Source organism: Ahaetulla prasina, chromosome 1, assembly GCF_028640845.1.
Source record: "Ahaetulla prasina isolate Xishuangbanna chromosome 1, ASM2864084v1, whole genome shotgun sequence".
NCBI classification, from domain to species: Eukaryota; Metazoa; Chordata; class Lepidosauria; order Squamata; family Colubridae; genus Ahaetulla; species Ahaetulla prasina.
In genome coordinates, this window is record NC_080539.1 from 5,621,087 (window position 1) to 5,639,472 (window position 18,386).

At 43.6% G+C, this 18,386-nt stretch overlaps 1 protein-coding gene across 1 annotated transcript; it reads right to left on the reverse strand.

The window, feature by feature from the left end:
• Positions 1–76: 76 nt before the first annotated feature.
• Positions 77–7,556, reverse strand: LIAT1 (ligand of ATE1). The gene is made up of 3 exons (XM_058163809.1): positions 7,489–7,556; positions 3,931–4,094; positions 77–746 (listed from the first exon to the last, which is right to left on the reverse strand). The coding sequence occupies exons 2-3, from the start codon at positions 4,061–4,063 to the stop codon at positions 229–231; spliced, it is 651 nt and encodes a 216-aa protein (XP_058019792.1). The 5' UTR covers positions 4,064–4,094; positions 7,489–7,556; the 3' UTR covers positions 77–228.
• Positions 7,557–18,386: the final 10,830 nt, after the last annotated feature.

Sequence of the window (18,386 nt, forward strand, 5' to 3'; positions counted from 1 at the left end):
TTTCACACGCTTCCCCTTCCTCCCCTCGCGTACAACTTATGCAAATACGGGCAGGTGCTACTGTCAAACACAGCATTTTTATTCTCCAACATACAATTTGCAAAAACTGAAAAATACATCTGGATCATTGTGAGACTCCCACAGGCAAAAAAATAATTATTAATAATAATTCTGATCTTGTGCTTTGGCCGTAAAAACATAAAAATTGTTGCTCAAATTCGGAGCGTTTCACAGAACTCCCTGAGATTTACTGGACGGCAACGTCGTCGGCTGCCTCTTTGGGGTTTTACTACCCTGCTTCGAATTTGGACGCCGTTTGTTTTTGGCGGCCATGAGAGAGGATGATTTACTCTTGTGTAAGGAACGCTCTTTCTCTGCCTCGGGGACTTTGTCCAGATCGGGCAGCTGCTGGCATGGAAAGGGCGAGTCCAACAGGGGGTTTTGCTGCAAGAATTCACCGTAGCGTTTTCTACGGCTTAGTCGATAGTTGCACAGTCTTTCCTCTTCGGCTTTGGGGTCGTCCAGAACGCCGTCCCAGCGAAGACTCTCATTGGGCAGGGTGGCGTCTCCTGGGGTCGAGATCGAAGTGGCCGACGAGCAGGCTGAGAGCGAATTCCTGGTGGCTTTGCCTGATCCTCGCTTGCTGTGACCCTCCTGAGGGGTCCCGTCGCACTTCCAGCGCTGCAGCAGATCCAGTGGAAATATGGCAAAGATGGATTTTTTCTTGACTTGGCTGGAATGCTTGTCTGTTTTTTTTAAAAAAAAATCAAAATCAAAAGTGATTCAGAGCAATTTTGAATTTTTTACAGGATGGGGTCCTCGACGTACGACCACAAGTTGGACCAAAATTTCCACTGCTAAGTAAGGTGGATGTTAAGTGTATCCTGCCCAATTTTACCTTTTTTGGCATGGCTTTTAAGCAAATCACTGTGGTACTTTTATTTTGTTTTATTCACTCAGAGTTGAATGTTATACTCTAATATACAACCGTGTCAGGGAATTGCGCAGCCGGTATCCAAATGGAGTCAGAGACTCTGACACGTTCTTGTATTTTTATGTAAATAAATATATTTTACAACTGCATACACAGCAAACTAGGAGCATCCTTAGGTAAATCAACAGAGCAGGAGCATCCTGAGGTAAATCTACAGAGCAGGAGCATCATGAGGTAAATCAATACAGCAGGAGCATCCTGAGGTAAATCCAGACAGCAGGAGCATCCTGAGGTAAATCAACACAGCAGGAGCATCATGGGATAAATCTACAAAGCAGGAGCATCATGGGGTAAATCTACAGAGCAGGAGCATCCTGAGGTAAATCAGTACAGGAGGAGCATCCTGAGGTAAATCAATACAGCACGAGCATCCTGAGGTAAATCAATAAGGCAGGAACATCCTGAGGTAAATCCACACAGCACGAGCATCCTTAGGTAAATCACAGAGCAAAAAAGGGCACACAGAAGAAAAAGGCGGGAAAAAAGGGAAACACCCCTTTTACATCCACAGCAACCAATCACAGCGCAGATTGCCTCATGCAGAGCCAGTACTCTCTAACTAATCAACCACAATTGTGTGTTCTGGCTCACTGCACAACCCCACTGTTCCAGCTACTAAATTTAAATATCTTAACAAACTGTCTTGCTTAGCAGTATAAATTTGGGGTTCAATTGTGGTCATAAGTGGAGGAGTACCTATATTTCTATGGTATCCGTTTCCCTTATCACCCGGGCCAACTATCAGTTTCCAGAGCACGTAAGAATCCCTCCAGACCATCCTTATCTTGCCAAAGGGATGGATCTGTGAGCTTCCATGATAAATTTCCCTCAGTCCCCGATTATTGAATTACAGGTAGTTCTTGACTTACTACCATTTGTTTAGTGATCATTTGAAGTTACTGAAAAAAATTACATGACAACTTTTCACATTTTCAATTATGATCACTGCAGCATCCCCACCGTCGCATGATCAAAATGCGGACACTTGGCAACTGATTCATATTTATGACGGTTGCAGTGTCCCGGGGTGGTCGTGATCCCCTTTTGGTGACCTTCTGACAAGCAAAGTCCATGGGCAAGCCAGATTCACTCAACAGCCGTTTTGCTTACTTAACCACTACAGGGATTCATTTAACACGTCTGGGCAAGAAAGGTTGTAAAATGGAGCAAAACTCACTTCAAAACTGTCTTGCTTAGCAATGGAAATTTTGGGCTCCACAGTGGTCGCAAGTCGAGACCTACCTTTTCCTGCCATGCAGATAGTACAGTTACCGACTCCGTGAATTCCTAGAGGTTGCCAAGGTAAATAATGGGATTGCTAATGGCCCCTTCAAATTGCCAACATATGCTGAATCACGAAGAAAGCTAGGGAATTCCAGAAAAACATCTACTTCTGCTTCATTGACTATGCGAAAGCCTTTGATTGTGTGGATCACAACAAATATATGTTTATATACTATATAATCTTTTTATATGTTGTTGTGACAAAATAAATAAATAAATAAATAAATAAATAAATAAAAATTGTGGCAAGTTCTTAAAGAGATGGGCGTACCAGACCATCTTATTTGTCTCTTGAGAAGCCTAGATGTGGGTCAAGAAGCTACAGTGAAAACTGGACACGGAACCACTCAGTCGTTCAAAATTGGGAAAAGAGTCCGACAAGGCTGTATACTGTCGCTCTGCCTATTTAACTTATATGTAAAACACTCAGGGGTGAAATGCTCCCGGTTCGGACCGGATCACCTGATCCGGTAGCGATGGCGGTGGGTGGTTCGGAGAACTGGTAGCTCCCCCCCCAATCCGAATCGCGCAATCATCACAGGTTTTTTTTTTTACTTTTAAAAGCATAACATATAACATAACATAACATCAGAGTTGGAAGGGACCTTGGAGGCCTTCTAGTCCAACCCCCTGCCCAGGCAGGAAACCCTACACCATCTCAGTCAGATGGTTATCCAACATTTTCTTAAAAATTTCCAGTGTTGGAGCATTCACAACTTCTGAAGGCAAGTCGTTCCACTTATTAATTGTTCTAACTGTCAGGAAATTTCTCCTTAGTTCTAAGTTGCTTCTTTCTTTGATCAGTTTCCACCCATTGCTTCTTGTTCTGCCCTCAGGTGCTTTGGTGAACAGCCCGACTCCCTCTTCTTTGTGGCAGCCCCTGAGATATTGGAACACAGCTATCATGTCTCCCCTAGTCCTTCTTTTTGTTAAACTAGACATACCCAGTTCCTGCAACCGTTCTTCATATGTTTTATCCTCCAGTCCCCTAATCATCTTTGTTGCTCTTCTCTGCACTCTTTCTAGAGTCTCAACATCTTTTTTACATCGTGGCGACCAAAACTGGATGCAATATTCCAAGTGTGGCCTTACCAAGGCATTATAAAGTGGCACTAACACTTCACGTGATCTTGATTCTATCCCTCTGTTTATGCAGCCCAGAACTGTGTTGGCTTTTTTAACAGCTGCTGCACACTGCTGGCTCATATCTAAATGGTTATCCACTAGGACTCCAAGATCCCTCTCACAGGTACTACTATTGAGCAAGGTACCACATATACGGTACTGGTGCAATTTTTCTTCGGCCGAAAAAATGCTTTTAAAAGTAAAAAAAAAAAGCCTCTGATGATCACGCTGCTCAGCTGGGATCGTCACAACCCTTTAAAAGCATTTTTTCTACAACCTCTTCTACCTACAACTTCTGGTGGCAAGCTGTTCCATCAGTTAATTTTTCTCACTATTAGGAAATTTCTCCTTAATTCCAGGTTGCTTCTCTCCTTGATTAGTTTCCATCCGTTGCTTCTTGTCCTGCCTTCACAAGTGCTTTGGAGAATAGCTTGACTCCCTCTTTTTTGGGGCAGCCCCATAAATATTGGAAGACTGCTATCACGACTGAAACATCACTTAGATTCTATATAGCTACCCACTATGACCTGGAATGGTTTTCTTTTTCTTCTTTTTCTTGCTGACTTTCTTCTTGCTGGGAGACGGGAGCAATTTTGCTGCCAGCTTGCCGCCTTTCGCTCCCTCCCCATCAGACATGCCATCCTGCCGGCCCATCTCCATCCTTCCAGGAAACCGTTGTCGGCCGCTGAGCCTGAACCCAAGACAAACACAAAGACATATGTGTGGTTATTTTCCTTTCTCACAATTCTGGCACTGCAGCCCCATGCTTTAAAGGAATGGGGTGTCAAATCCCATTAAGTTAAAAAAAAAATAACACAGGAACAGGAGTAACTATGCAGACTGGGTTGGCAAAGCAGCCCCAAACCACCAACTTGCTGACGTTCTCCCTGTTGCTATTATAAAAGTAGTCCTTGACTTACAGCAGTCCACTTAGTGACCGTGCTTAGTGGCACTGAAAAAAGTGACTTATGACCGTTTCCCACACTTACGACCTTTGTAGCATCCCCATGACCATGTCATCAAAATTCAGACGCTTGACGACTCGCCTATATAGCCAGCGGCTATGCACAGCAGCTCTCTGGGGCTGAGGACCAGGGGTGAAATCCAGCAGGTTCCGACAGGTTCTGGAGAACCAGCTGCGGAAATTTTGAGCAATTCGGAGAACCGGTAGCAGAAATCTTGAGCAGTTCAGAGAACCGGCAGCAGAAATTTTGAATAGTACCACATTTCTGACATCAATACAATTGAACGTGTCCAGAAATATTTTTCAAGAAGAGTTCTCCACTCCTCTGAATACAACACAATACCTTATGCCACCAGACTACTTCAGCTTCAATTGCAACAATACACGAGCACACAATAGATTTAAGCTTAATGTGAACCGCTCCAATCTTGATTACAGAAAATATGACTTCAGTAACAGAGTTATTAATGTTTGGAATATACTACCTGACTCTGTGGTCTCTTCCCAAAGTCCCCAAAGCTTCAACCAAAAACTATCTACCATTGACCTCACCCGATTCCTAAGAGGTCTGTAAGGGGCGTGCATAAGAGCACAAGCGTGCCTACCGTTCCTGTCCTATTGTTTCCTTTCGTTATATCCAATTAATATAGTCATTACATACTCCTATTCATATATATGCATATATATTGTATAGTTATTTCATGCTTATGCTTATATATAATGTGTGACAAAATAAATAAATAAAATAAAAATAAACTGGAAAATACTACCTCTGGTTGGCCGCAGTGGGGTGGGAATGGGGATTTTGCAGTATTCTTCCCCCAGGAGTTGGGTGGGAATGGGGATTTTGCAGTATCCTTCCCCTGCCACGCCCACCAAGCCATGCCACGCCACGCCCACAGAACCGGTAGTGAAAAAAATATTGGATTTCACTAGTGCTGAGGACCCATGGATGGGTGTTCCTGGTCCCCAACTTTAGCACCCTTTTAGGTGAAGGCTGTTCAATTTCCCCCTCCTTTCTTTTTTAAAATTGCATTTTAATTCAGATTTAAGTTTTAAAAGTTTTAGCTTTTAGGTGCCTACTTTGCAGTGGTTAAATTTGCCTAATTGGTTTTTTTAAAAAAAATTGATTTTACTGGGTAGGTTTTAACTCAAATAGATTTCTTTAATTTTTCATTCTTTTTTCTATTTTTGTTCATTTCTTTCTTTTCTTCCTCCCTTCCCTCCCTCTTTCCATTTATCCCCTCCATGCCTCCCATTTTCCTGCCTGCCTTAATCTCCTTTTCCCCTCCTTTTCCTTCCTTTTCTTCCTTCCTCCTTCCCTTTTCTCTTTCCCTTCCTTCCTTTTCTCCCTCCCCTTCCCTTCCTTTTCCTTCCTTCCTTCTTCCCTTCTTCCTTCTTTCCTTCCTTCCCTTTCCTTCTCTCCCTCTCCTTCTCTTCCTTTTCCCTTCCTTCCTTCCTCCTTCCCTTTTTCCTTTTTTCCTTCCTTCCCCTCTTCCTTCCTTCCTTCCTTCCTTCCTTCCTTCCTTCCTTCCTTCCTTCCTTCCTTCCTTCCTTCCTTCCTTCCCTACCTTCCTTTTCTTCCTTCCACTGTAAACTGCCCACAGAGCTTGGCTATTGTTTAGTTTTAAAATGTATAACCGAATTACACATTTTCCCATTATGATAAATAGCAATAGCCCTTAAGATTTATATACCGCTTTGCAGCCCTCTTTAAGCCGTTTTCTATGTTAGCATCTTGCCCCCAACAATCTGAGTCCTCATATTACATTAGCCATTAGTATTAAGTTTAAATGTTACATAGTATTAATTAATAAATAATATTATAATAAGAGTTTGTTTTTATTTGTTAAATTTTAAATATATTAAATATTCAACATTTTATTACTGTTGCTATCACATCTGTCTTTCATTAATTGCTTTCATTAAACCTTCATTGTTGTATAACAGTTTGTAACTTTTGTTCATTGATTGGCTTTTTAATTACATTTTATTTTATTTATTTATTTTGTTGAGTACATATTAGATAATATATATAAGCATGAATTGAATACCATGAAATGAATACAATTAAAGGGAGCATTAGGATTTTAATTTTATTATCAATGTTATATTTATATATATATATATATAACTTATATTTGTTTTCTGAGGTTTTCGCGGGTGTTTGTATGTAGGTCTTTGGTTATTCGGGTTTTCTCCCAGAAGCACGAAGCTGAAGCCTGAAGATGACGAATGAGACTTCGTCGAAACGTCGCCAAGACACTCCCAATTTTACGCGGGAGAAAACCCAAATAACCAAAGACCTACATAACTTATATTTATATATATTTATAGATATAGATATATACACATACACACAAAATAAATTATATAATTACAATTATTTATAATATATTATATAAATATATTATATAAATATATTATAATATAAATGTAAATAAATTTATAATATATATTCATAATAAATATAATTATAAATAAATTTATAATATAAATATTATATTATAAAATTATAAATATGTAATTATAAATTTATAATATAAATATATATAATATAAATAATATATATATATATGTGTTATATATATATATATATATATTATATTATATATATATATTATAAAATATAAATAATATATATAATATAAATTTATAATAATAAATATAATTATAAATTTATAATATATATTATATATTATAAAATTATAAATATGTAATTATAAATTTATAATGATATAATATAATATTATATAATATAATATAATTTTACGGGAGAAAACCCGAACAACCAAAGACCTATATACAAACACCGTGAAAACCTCAGAAAACATATATATATATATATATATATATATATATATATATATATATATATATATATATATATATATATATATATATATATATATATATTATTATAAATTTTAACATTTTATTGATTACCTTGTTATTGATTAAAAATACAATGGCTCCCTCACACACACCCCGCTCTAGGAGGAGGGGGGGTCGCCTCTCCTCCCCCACCTTTGAAGATTTCAGGACCGCCCTCCCCTCCTCTATCCCCCCTCCCCTCCTCCTCCCAGGGTCCCCTCCTCCCCTCCCCTCCCGCGGGAATTACAGGCTGGCTGGCGCGGGGTGGGGGGGGTCGCCCCCCTCTCTCCCCCTCCTCTCGGCTTCTTCTTCCTCCGCCGGCGCAGCGCTCTTTCGCCGCCTGTCGGTGGGTCGGCGCGTCTCCACGGCGACGCGTCTCCACGGCAACGGTGCTGCGTCTCTCTTGGAAACCGCCCTCCAGGGATGTCTATCCGCGCTGTTGGACTGACAGAAAAGTAGTCCCGGCAGAGAGAACCCTTCTGTTTTTTTTGTGTTTTTTTCTCTCGATTTGCACAAGGAAGGACACGCGTGCATTGCGTACACTTAGTTCTTATTAAACTCAGAAGCCGTGGAAAACTTTGTGCATAAGAGCACAAACGTGCCTACCGTTCCTGTCCTATTGTTTCCTTTCATTATATCCAATTAATATAGTTATTACATACTTATATATATGTTTATATATTATATAGTTACTTTCATCTTAATATTATCTGTATTGTTTCTCTTTGTATTTTTATTCTGGCTGTGCACCGCCCTGAGTCCTTCGGGAGAAGGGCAGTATACAAATTAAATTAAATTATTATTATTATTATTATTATTATTATTATTATTATTATTATTATTATTATTATTATTATTATTATTATTATTATTATTATTATTATTATTAATGCTTATCTTATATATACTGTTGTGACAAAATAAATAAATAAATAAATAAAATAAAAAAAGCAGGGCGGGAGCTGATCGGTCCGGCATTGAGAGGCTAACAGAGTTTAAGCCAGCATTGCTCAACTTTGGAGAGGTTTCTGATTGGTGGACTCCGACTCCCAGAAGTCCCCAGCCAGCAACCTGAGCCTTGAGCTCCACCTTACAGGCAAGTTCTCGACTTACAACCATTTGTTTTGTGACCGTTCAAAGTTAGAGCGGCGCTCGAAATAGTAACCGATGACCATTTTTCATACTTACGACCATTACAGCATCCCATGGTCCTGTGATCAAAATTCGGATGCTCAGCAACTGACTCATATTTATGACGGTTACAGTGTCCCGAGGTTATGCGATCCCTTTTTTTGTGGCCTTCCGACAAGCAAAGTCAATGGGGAAGGCCAGAGTCACTTAACGACCATGTCACTAACTTAACAACGGCAGTGATTCACTTAACAACCGTGACAAGGAAGATCATAAAAGGAGGCAAAATTCACTTCACAACCGTCTTGCTTAGCAATTTTGGGAATTTTGGTCCACGAACTACACATTCCTCTGTTGGGCACGGGGTTAGACTAAGTGACCTCTAGGATCCTTTCAATCCTCGTGTTTTTAATCGTATAAAATCGATCGTACCACCAACATTTTAGCTCAGCTGTTGCGCAGTCAGACTCTGGGATGGGTTTATGCTGAAGGGTAACATCGGGACACTCAAAACTGCATTTGAATAAACCTGGATTAACATAGTGCTCGAAGAAAAATCCAAGCCAGGTTCCAAGCCGGGAGAAAGGTGCTAGAAATAAAATGAAGGCCGCATGGAAGGAAGGACTCCATTTATTGATGAGCAGCACAAACCACAGCATGCAGTTCTGGGACAGCTGACAAATTGTTTTTTTTTTTAGAATTTTTTTTATTTATTTTTAACAAAAAAAACCAAACAAACAAAAAAACCCTCATCAAATCAATTACAATGTGCTGTATGGGTGTTAACATATCTTCTTGTGCAATCACAAAGCAAACATCACTTTCATACATATATCTTATATTTTCTTTTCTAACGTATCTTTCCGTCTAACCAGTGATAAAATAAGTCCCATATTTTATAATATTGCTTATCTTCTTGCTCTCTAATTTCAAATGTTAATTTACTTATCTCTGCACATTCCATCATTTTTCTAATTATTTCATCTTGCGAAGGTAACTTCTCATTTTTCCAATTTTTAGCAAACACAATCCTGGCTGCTGTAATAATATTCACAATCAAATATTTTACATCTCTAGTATATATCTCAGGTATAATTCCCAACAGAAAGACTTCTGGTTTAAAATCAATATGTGTTTTGATCATTTTCTCCAACCACGCGTGTATTTTAGTCCAGTCTTTTTGCTTCAACACATGTCCACCACATGTGGTAGTATGATCCAGGTGTCTGATGACACTTCCAGCATTTTTCAGATTTAGCTGACAAATTGCTTGATGAGTACATGGATTGTTATAGGGTTCTGAGATGCTCCAGGGGGTTGTGCAATGTAGTGAGCCTTGTGTCTTTTGCTATTCTAATGGTGGTGGGTTAATCCTATTATTTCCTATAAATCATGTCCTGTTCTTAGAATTTGAGGGGTGGGGGGCTGTAAATTTCAATCCCATCAGCTGGAGCTGAAGGTGTTTTGTCTCTGAATAGATTGGCCCAGTCTTTCTTAATAGGCACAAAATATCCATCTTTAGACTTCAAGCACGCACATGGGGGGAGGCACGCTGGACCTGATTTATATCTCTGGTCAGTGGTTAAATGATCTGATACTAGACGATTTAGTAACAGAACCAATGTCATGGTCTGATCATTTTCTCCTTCGCCTAGACTTCCGAACCGCCGCCCACCATCGCAGGGAGACGGAGCCTCTACGTTGGTTCCGTCCCAGGCGCCTGATGGACCCTGAGAGGTTCCTGACGGAGCTTGGGCCATTCCCTGAGGATCTGGCCCGCGGCACGACTGAGGAACTAGTTGCGGCCTGGGAACAGGCCGCGGCTGGGGCCTTGGACCGTGTCGTGCCTTTGCGGCCTCTGACCCGGCGCAGATCTCGACCGGCCCCTTGGTTCTCCGAGGGGCTGAGAGAGATGAAACGCCGGAGAAGACGCCTAGAGAGCACTTGGAGGTCCAGCCGTTCCGAAGCTGATCGGACACTAGTTAGGTCCTATTCTAGGACCTACCTAGTGGCAATGAGGGAGGCGAGGCGCTCCTATGCCTCCACCCTCATTGCGTCGGCAGATAACCGCCCGGCCGCCCTGTTTCGGGTGACCCGCTCCCTCCTTCATCAGGAGGTGCGGGATGACCCGTTGCAGGGACGTGCCGAGGAGTTTAGTGGTTATCTATACGACAAAATCGCTCAGCTCCGGGATGGTCTGGACCGAAATTGGGATGATCCAAGCGAGGGAGAGGAGGCACGTCTTGTTGAGCCTATTTGGGATGGGTTCGACCCTGTGGCTCCCGAGGACGTGGACAGGTTGTTGGGGAGGCTCCGCGCCACTACATGTTTATTGGATCCGTGTCCGTCCTGGCTGGTGCTGGCTACTCAGGAGGTGACACGAGGCTGGCTCCAGAGGATTATAAATGCTTCTTTGTTGGAAGGGGTTTTCCCTGCCGCCTTGAAAGAGGCGGTGGTGAGACCCCTCCTTAAGAAGCCCTCTTTGGACCTGGCTATTTTGGGAAATTATCGGCCAGTCTCCAACCTTCGCTTTGTTGCGAAGGTTGTAGAGAGTGCTGTGGCGCGTCAGCTACCCCAATACCTGGAAGAATCCGTCTATCTAGACCCGTTCCAGTCCGGCTTCCGACCCGGTTACAGCACGGAGACAGCTTTGGTCGCATTGGTGGATGATCTCTGGAGGGCCAGGGACAGGGGTTATTCCTCTGCCCTGGTCCTATTAGACCTCTCAGCGGCTTTCGATACCATCGACCATGGTATCCTGCTGCGCCGGCTGGGGGGATTGGGAGTGGGAGGCACCGTTTATCGGTGGTTCTCCTCCTATCTCTCCGACCGTCGCAGACGGTGTTGACAGGGGGCAGAGGTCGACCGCGAGGGCCCTCACTTGTGGGGTGCCGCGGGGTCGATCCTCTCGCCTTCTGTTCAACATCTACATGAAACCGTTGGGTGAGATCATCAGTGGCTTTGGGGTGAAGTACCATCAATGCGCTGATGACACTCAGCTGTACTTCTCCACCCCAGGTCACCCCAATGAAGTTGTCAAGTGCTGTCCCGGTGCTTGGAAGCCGTGCGGGTCTGGATGGGGAGAAACAGGCTCAAGCTCAATCCCTCCAAGGCGGAGTGGCTGTGGATGCGGCATCTCGATTCAGTCAGCTGCAGCTGCAGCTGACTGTTGGAGGCGAGTTATTGGCCCCAAAGGATAGGGTGCGCAACTTAGGTGTCCTCCTGGATGAGCGGCTGTCGTTTGAAGACCATTTGACGGCCGTCTCCAGGGGGGCCTTCCACCAGGTCCGCCTGGTTCGGCAGTTGCGCCCCTTCCTTGATCGGGATGCCTTGTGCACAGTCACTCATGCACTCGTTACCTCTCGCTTGGATTATTGTAATGCTCTCTACATGGGGCTCCCTTAAGGTGCACCAAGGCTTCAGCTAGTCCAGAATGCAGCTGCGGGTGATAGAGGGAGGGTCTCGTACCTCCCATGTAACACCCCTCCTGCGCAGACTGCACTGGCTGCCTGTCGCTTTTCGGGTGCACTTTAAGGTTTTGGTTATGACCTTTAAAGCGCTCCATGGCTTAGGGCCTGGGTACTTACGGGACCGCCTACTGTTACCATATGCCTCCCACCGACCCGTACGCTCTCACAGAGAGGGACTTCTCAGGGTGCCGTCCGCCAAGCAATGTCGGCTGGCGGGCCCCAGGGGGAGGTCCTTCTCTGTGGGGGCTCCCACACTCTGGAACGAACTTCCCCGGTTTACGCCAAATACCTGACCTTGGACCTTTCGCGAACTGAAGACGCATCTTTTTATTCGCGCGGGGCTGGCTTAAATTTTATGGATTGTATAGTTTTATTATTAATTTTAAACGGGGTTTTAATTTCTATATATTTTAAAATTTTAGGCAAAGTATAATAAGTTTTTTAATTTTGCATTTTATAGATTACTGTCTTGTCTGTTTTTATCTGCCTGTACACCGCCCTGAGTCCTTTGGGAGAAGGGCGGTATAAAAATTAAATAAATGAATAAATGAATGAATGAAGCACCTGCTGGAGGCAGTTGGGGCTGCTTTCTGCCTTTATGAACACGTTTCTCCATTTCTCCTTTGGGGAAATATAATATTCGGCCTCTTTTAATATTCCCCAAAACATTTCATTCGGGGAGTGTGTGTGTGTGTCCCCCACAATAGCATGGGAATGTAACCACTCAAGAAATTGAATGAGATGATTTGTAACCATGAACGTGTTGCAAGTAGCTAGCAAGCTCTCCTCCGAAGTCTTTAAGGCAGAACAAGCAAGAAATCCATGCCTGTGTGTATACACACAAACAAGCCATATCTGTCCAGTAGCTTCTTGTAACCTTCATTGAGGCATACTGCTTTCCATCATTGCACACCCAGTTATTCAATTTACCGCCTTCATCTGTACAAATCACGAACTAGCCAACCCTATGCTAGCCTAGCAGATCGCATGAACGTAGCTTCTAAGCTTGCACTTTGCACACCTAAGGACTTGTGTGAATGCAGCTTCCAAGCTTGCACCTTGCACGCCTAAGGAGTTGTGTGAACGCACCTTCCAAGCCTAATGAGTCGCCTAAACACAGCTTCCAAGCTTGCACCTTGCACGCCTAAGGAGTCGGGTAAATGCGGCTTCCAAGCTTGCACTTTGCACGCCTAAGGAGTTGTGTGAACGCAGCTTCCAAGCTTGCACCTTGCACGCCTAAGGAGTCGCGTGAACGCGGCTTCCAAGCTTGCACTTTGCACGCCTAAGGAGTCGTGTGAACGCAGCTTCCAAGCTTGCATCTCGCAAGCCAGAGGAATGTGGACCACGGATCTCTAGAACCTGTGTTTCTCTCCAATTCTGGAAGAGGGGCTAATGCCCGGGATCCGTGGGGGTAGATTTCCCCCGCCCGCGTGTTTTCTGAATGCGACCGAAGCGCGTTCTAGCTCTGCCTCGAAAACGGCAACTGCCACTAGAGGGCAGTAGCGCTGCGCGGGAGAGGCTGGGACCTTCGCAACGCTAAGAGGCGGAGGGAAAAGATCATAGCTTGAGAATTTAGGACACGTGTGAAGGGTTGGAACTTGGGAGCCGGGCGAGAACCCGAGTGGGCAGGCGAGGTTTACCAGATTTAGTTTGCAAAGGTGTGCAGATGATCACCTGGGTGCTGACTGAGGGCTTTCCGTGGTATCCTGCTGCCCTCATCTGCATCTGTGTGGTCCAGATGTGGAGCTCAGTGAGGAAGGAAGGAAGGAAGGAAGGAAGGAAGGAAGGAAGGAAGGAAGGAAGGAATAGAATAGAATAGAATAGATTTTTTTTATTGGCCAAGTGTGATTGGACACACAAGGAATTTGTCTTGGTGCAGATGCTCTTAGTGTACATAAAAGAAAAGATACCTTCATCAAGATTCATAAGGTACAGCATTTAACAATAGGAAAGAAAGAAGGAAGGAAGGAAAGAAAGAAAAGTGAAGAGGAAAAGAGGGAGAAACAGCGGGAGGGACATGGAGAAAAGAGGAAGGAATGGAATGGAATAGAATGGGATAGGATAGGATAGGATAGACTGTAGAGTAGAATAGAACAGAACAGAATAGAATAGAATAGAATAGAATGTAGAGTAGAATAGAACAGAATGTAGAATAGAATAGAATAGAATAGAATAGAATAGAATAGAATAGAATGTATAGAATAGAATGTAGAATAGAACAGAATAGACTAGAATAGAATGTAAAGTAGAATAGAAGGGATAGAATAGAAGGGATTCCCTTCGCACGGTCACTCATGCCCTTGTCACTTCCCGCCTGGACTACTGCAATGCTCTCTACATGGGGCTCCCCTTGAAGAGCACCAGGAGGCTCCAACTGGTCCAGAATGCGGCTGCGTGGGTAATAGAAGGGGCACTGCGATGCTCCCATATAACACCACTCCTGCGCAGCCTGCACTGGTTGCCGGTGGTCTTCCGGGTGCAATTCAAGGTACTGGTTATCACCTTTAAAGCGCTCCATGGCACAGGACCGGGTTACCTTCGGGATTGCCTACTGCCGCCTATAGCGCTCCCATCGACCTGTGCGCTCCCATAGGGAGGGCCTCCTCAGGGTGCCGTCAGTCAAACAATGTCGACTGGCGGCCCCCAGGGGGAGGGCCTTTTCTGTGGGGGCTCCAGCCCTATGGAACGAGTTGCCTCCGGGGCTGCGTCAACTCCCCGACCTCCAGTCTTTTAAACGTGAGCTCAAGACTTTTCTATTCCACCGTGCAGGGCTAGCTTGAGGGAAGTTTAAGAGGGGTTTTAGGATTGTTTATTTTAGTGTTAATTTTAAATTTGGCCAGTTTATAATTAGTTTTTAATATGTTTTTAAGCTTATTTATGTACTAGTTGTTGTTTTTTTGGCTGTTCACCGCCCTGAGTCCTTCGGGAGAAGGGCAGTATAAATAAATAAAATGAATGAATGAATGAATAGAATAGAATAGAATAGAATAGAATAGAATAGAATAGAATAGAATAGAACAGAACAGAACAGAACAGAACAGAACAGAATTTTTTATTGACCAAGTGTGATTGGACACACAAGGAATTTGTCTTGGTGCACATGCTCTCAGTGTATATAAAAGAAAAGATACGTTCATCAAGAATCATAACATACAACACTTAATCATAGGAAGGAAGGAAGGAAGGAAAAAGAGAGGGGGAAGAAGGGAAGGGGGAAGGAAGAATATGAAGGAAGAAGAAAGAAAGAAAGAAAGAAAGAAAGAAGGAAAGAAGGAAAGGAAGAGAGGGAGGTGAGAAAGGAAGAAGGGCAAATATAGAGAAAAGAAGGAGTGAGGGAAGGATAGGAAGAAAGCTAAGATAATACCAACTGGAGAACTTTAATCCATCTATGACAAACTCCAGATCTGATTGCAGAGATAGGTAGCGTCTCTTGCTGTGTTTCCTCATTCTCCTGCTCCCAGAATCAGAGAAATGGATGGGGTGCTGGAGATCATCTAGTCCAACCCCAGCCCAAACAGATGCTGTTCACCCCTGAACAGATGCTTCCCTCCCTCCCCCCAGTTCTGTTTAATTCTGTTCTCGATGTCTGGAAGCCGTGCGGGTGTGGATGGGGAGAAACAGGCTCAAGCTCAACCCCTCCAAGACTGAGTGGCTGTGGATGCCGGCATCCCAGTAATAATAATAATAATAATAATAATAATAATAATAATAATAATAATAATAATAATAATAATAATAATAATAATAATAATAATAATAATAATAATAATAATGTTTTAATTTGTATACCGCCCTTCTCCCGAAGGACTCAGGGCGGTGAACAGGCAAATAAAATACAAACAAACATACTCAATAATTAAAACAACCCTTAAAAAACTGATTCAAATATGCCAGAAAATTTAAAATGACATTACACCCCATAAAATTACAAAATTTAAAACCCATCAACAATTCAATTAAAATTTAAAATTGAAATCAGGCCAGTCCAGCCATATGAAATAAATAGGTTTTAAGTTCGCGGCGAAAGGTCCTAAGGTCAGGCAGTAGTCAAAGCCCAAGGGGAAGTTCGTTCCACAGGGTAGGAGCCCCCACAGAGAAGGCCCTCCCCCTGGGGGCCGCCAGTCGACACTGTTTGGCTGACGGCACCCTGAGGAGTCCCTCTCTGTGGGAACGCACCGGACGCTGGGAGATAGAGGCCGGCAGTAGACGGTACAACCGCTGCTGACTGTTGGGGGCGAATCATTGGCCCCAATGGAAAGGGTGCTCAATCTAGGCATTCTCCTGGATGGACGGTTGTCTTTCGAAGAGCATTTGACGACCGTCTCCAGGAGAGCCTTCTATCAGGTACGCCTGGTTCGCCAGTTGCGCCCCTTTCTAGACCGGGATTCCCTATGCATGGTCACTCATGCCCTCGTCACTTCTCGCCTAGACTACTGCAATGCTCTCTACATGGGGCTTCCCTTGAGGAGCACCCGGAGGCTCCAGTTGGTCCAGAATGCAGCTGCGCGGGTGTTAGAGGGAGCCACTCGTGGCTCCCATATAACACCAATCCTGCGCAAGCTGCACTGGCTACCTGTGGTCTTCCGGGTGCACTTCAAGGTGCTGGTTACCACCTTTAAAGCGCTCCATGGCATAGGACTCAGATATCTACGGGACTGCCTTCTGTTACCATATGCCTCTCACCGACCGGTGCGCTCCCATAGAGAGGGTCTCCTCAGGGTGCCGTCAGCCAAACAATGCCGGCTGGCGACACCCAGGGGGAGAGCCTTCTCTGTGGGGGCACCTACCCTCTGGAATGAGCTTCCTCCTGGACTCCGTCAACTTCCTGACCTCCGGGCCTTTCGCCGCGAGCTGAAGACGTATTTATTCTTCCAAGCAGGACTGGCATAATATGGGTTTTAAATTGGATTTTAAACAGGGTTTTATATCATGTCTTTTATAGTTTTTGGCCAAGGTTGAATAAGTTTTTTAAATGGGTTTTATTGTATATTGTATTGTATTTTTATGTGGCTGTTAACCGCCCTGAGTCCTTCGGGAGAAGAGCGGTATAAAAATTAAATTATTATTATTATTATTATTATTATTATTATTATTATTATTATTATTATTATTATTATTATTATTATTATTATTATTATAAACCCCATAGCCAAGGAGAATTCCCCCAGCCCAGCCCCTGAGAAAAATGTGTGGCACTTCCATTGCACTATCCCAGGTGCCATCTTGACTTTTTTGACCTCCTTGTGCCCTAATATCGCATTTCACTTGGGGGGGGGAGGTGCAAGCAAGAGCAGCTGGTGAAGGAAGGAAGGAAGGTCAGGAAAGAGAAGACCCAAACTCTACCTACGCTGCTTTTATTCACCTGCCCACCAGAGGGCAGCAGAGACGTACAAATGTGTTTTCAATCTGAGCCATTTTAAGAATTGACTTCAACTCCCAGAATTGTGGTGTTGTATTGGTGTCACCAAAAAAGGTGGTGCTGACTTAGGGCCACAACTGAGCCCAAAATTTCGAATGCTAATGAAGTCGGTTGTTAAGTGAAGTTTTGCCCCGTTTTATGACCTTTCTGGCCACCGTTGTTAAGTGAATCACTGCAGCTGTTAAGTTAGTCACATGGCTGTTAACTTTGCTTGTCAGAAGTTTGCAAAAGATGTTCACATGCAGAAATACAGGCAGTCCTCAACTTACGACCACAATTGAGCCCAAACTTTATGCTGCTAAGCGAGAAATGGGTTAAGTGAGTTTTGCCCCATTTTACGACTTTTCTTGCCACATTTGTTAAGTGAATCACTGCAGCTGTTAAATTAGTCACCCGGTTGTTAAGTGAATCTGGCTTCACCCATTGACTTTGCTGGTCAGAAGGTCGCAAAAAGAAGATCCCGTAATTCTGGGACACTGCAGCCGTCATAAATGTGAGTCAGTTGTCAAGCATCCAAATGCAAATCAGGTGACACGATGTTGCAATGGTCATAAATGTGAAAAACGGTCGCAAGCCACTTTTTTCAGTGCCGTTGTAACTTCGGCCGGTCACTAAGCGAACTGTTGCAAGTCGAGGACTGCCTGTACATGCCATTTGCCAGGCACCTGAATTGTGACCACGTGGCCGTGGGAATGCTGCAACGGTCATAAGTGTGAAAAATGGTCATAAATCATCTTCTTCTGTGTGTCGTAACTTCAAACGGTCACTAAGCGAATGGTTGTAAGTCGAGGACTACCTGTAATAGAGTAGCGAAGAGTTTAGACCCAGATTCAAGTCCATCTCAGCATGCGAACTCCTTGGGTTACTTTGGCCCAGTCATTCTTTCTCAACCAGCCTACCTCACAGGGTTGTTGTAGAGCAGGGGTCTCTAATCTTGGCAACTTTAAGACTTGTGGACTTCAACTCCCAGAATCCCTCAGCCAGCAAAGCAGGGGTCTCTAACTTTGGCAACTTTAAGACTTGTGGACTTCAACTCCCAGAATCCCTCAGCCAGCAAAGCAGGGGTCTCCAACCTTGGCAACTTTAAGACTTGTGGACTTCCCAGTATTCCTCAGCCAGCACAGG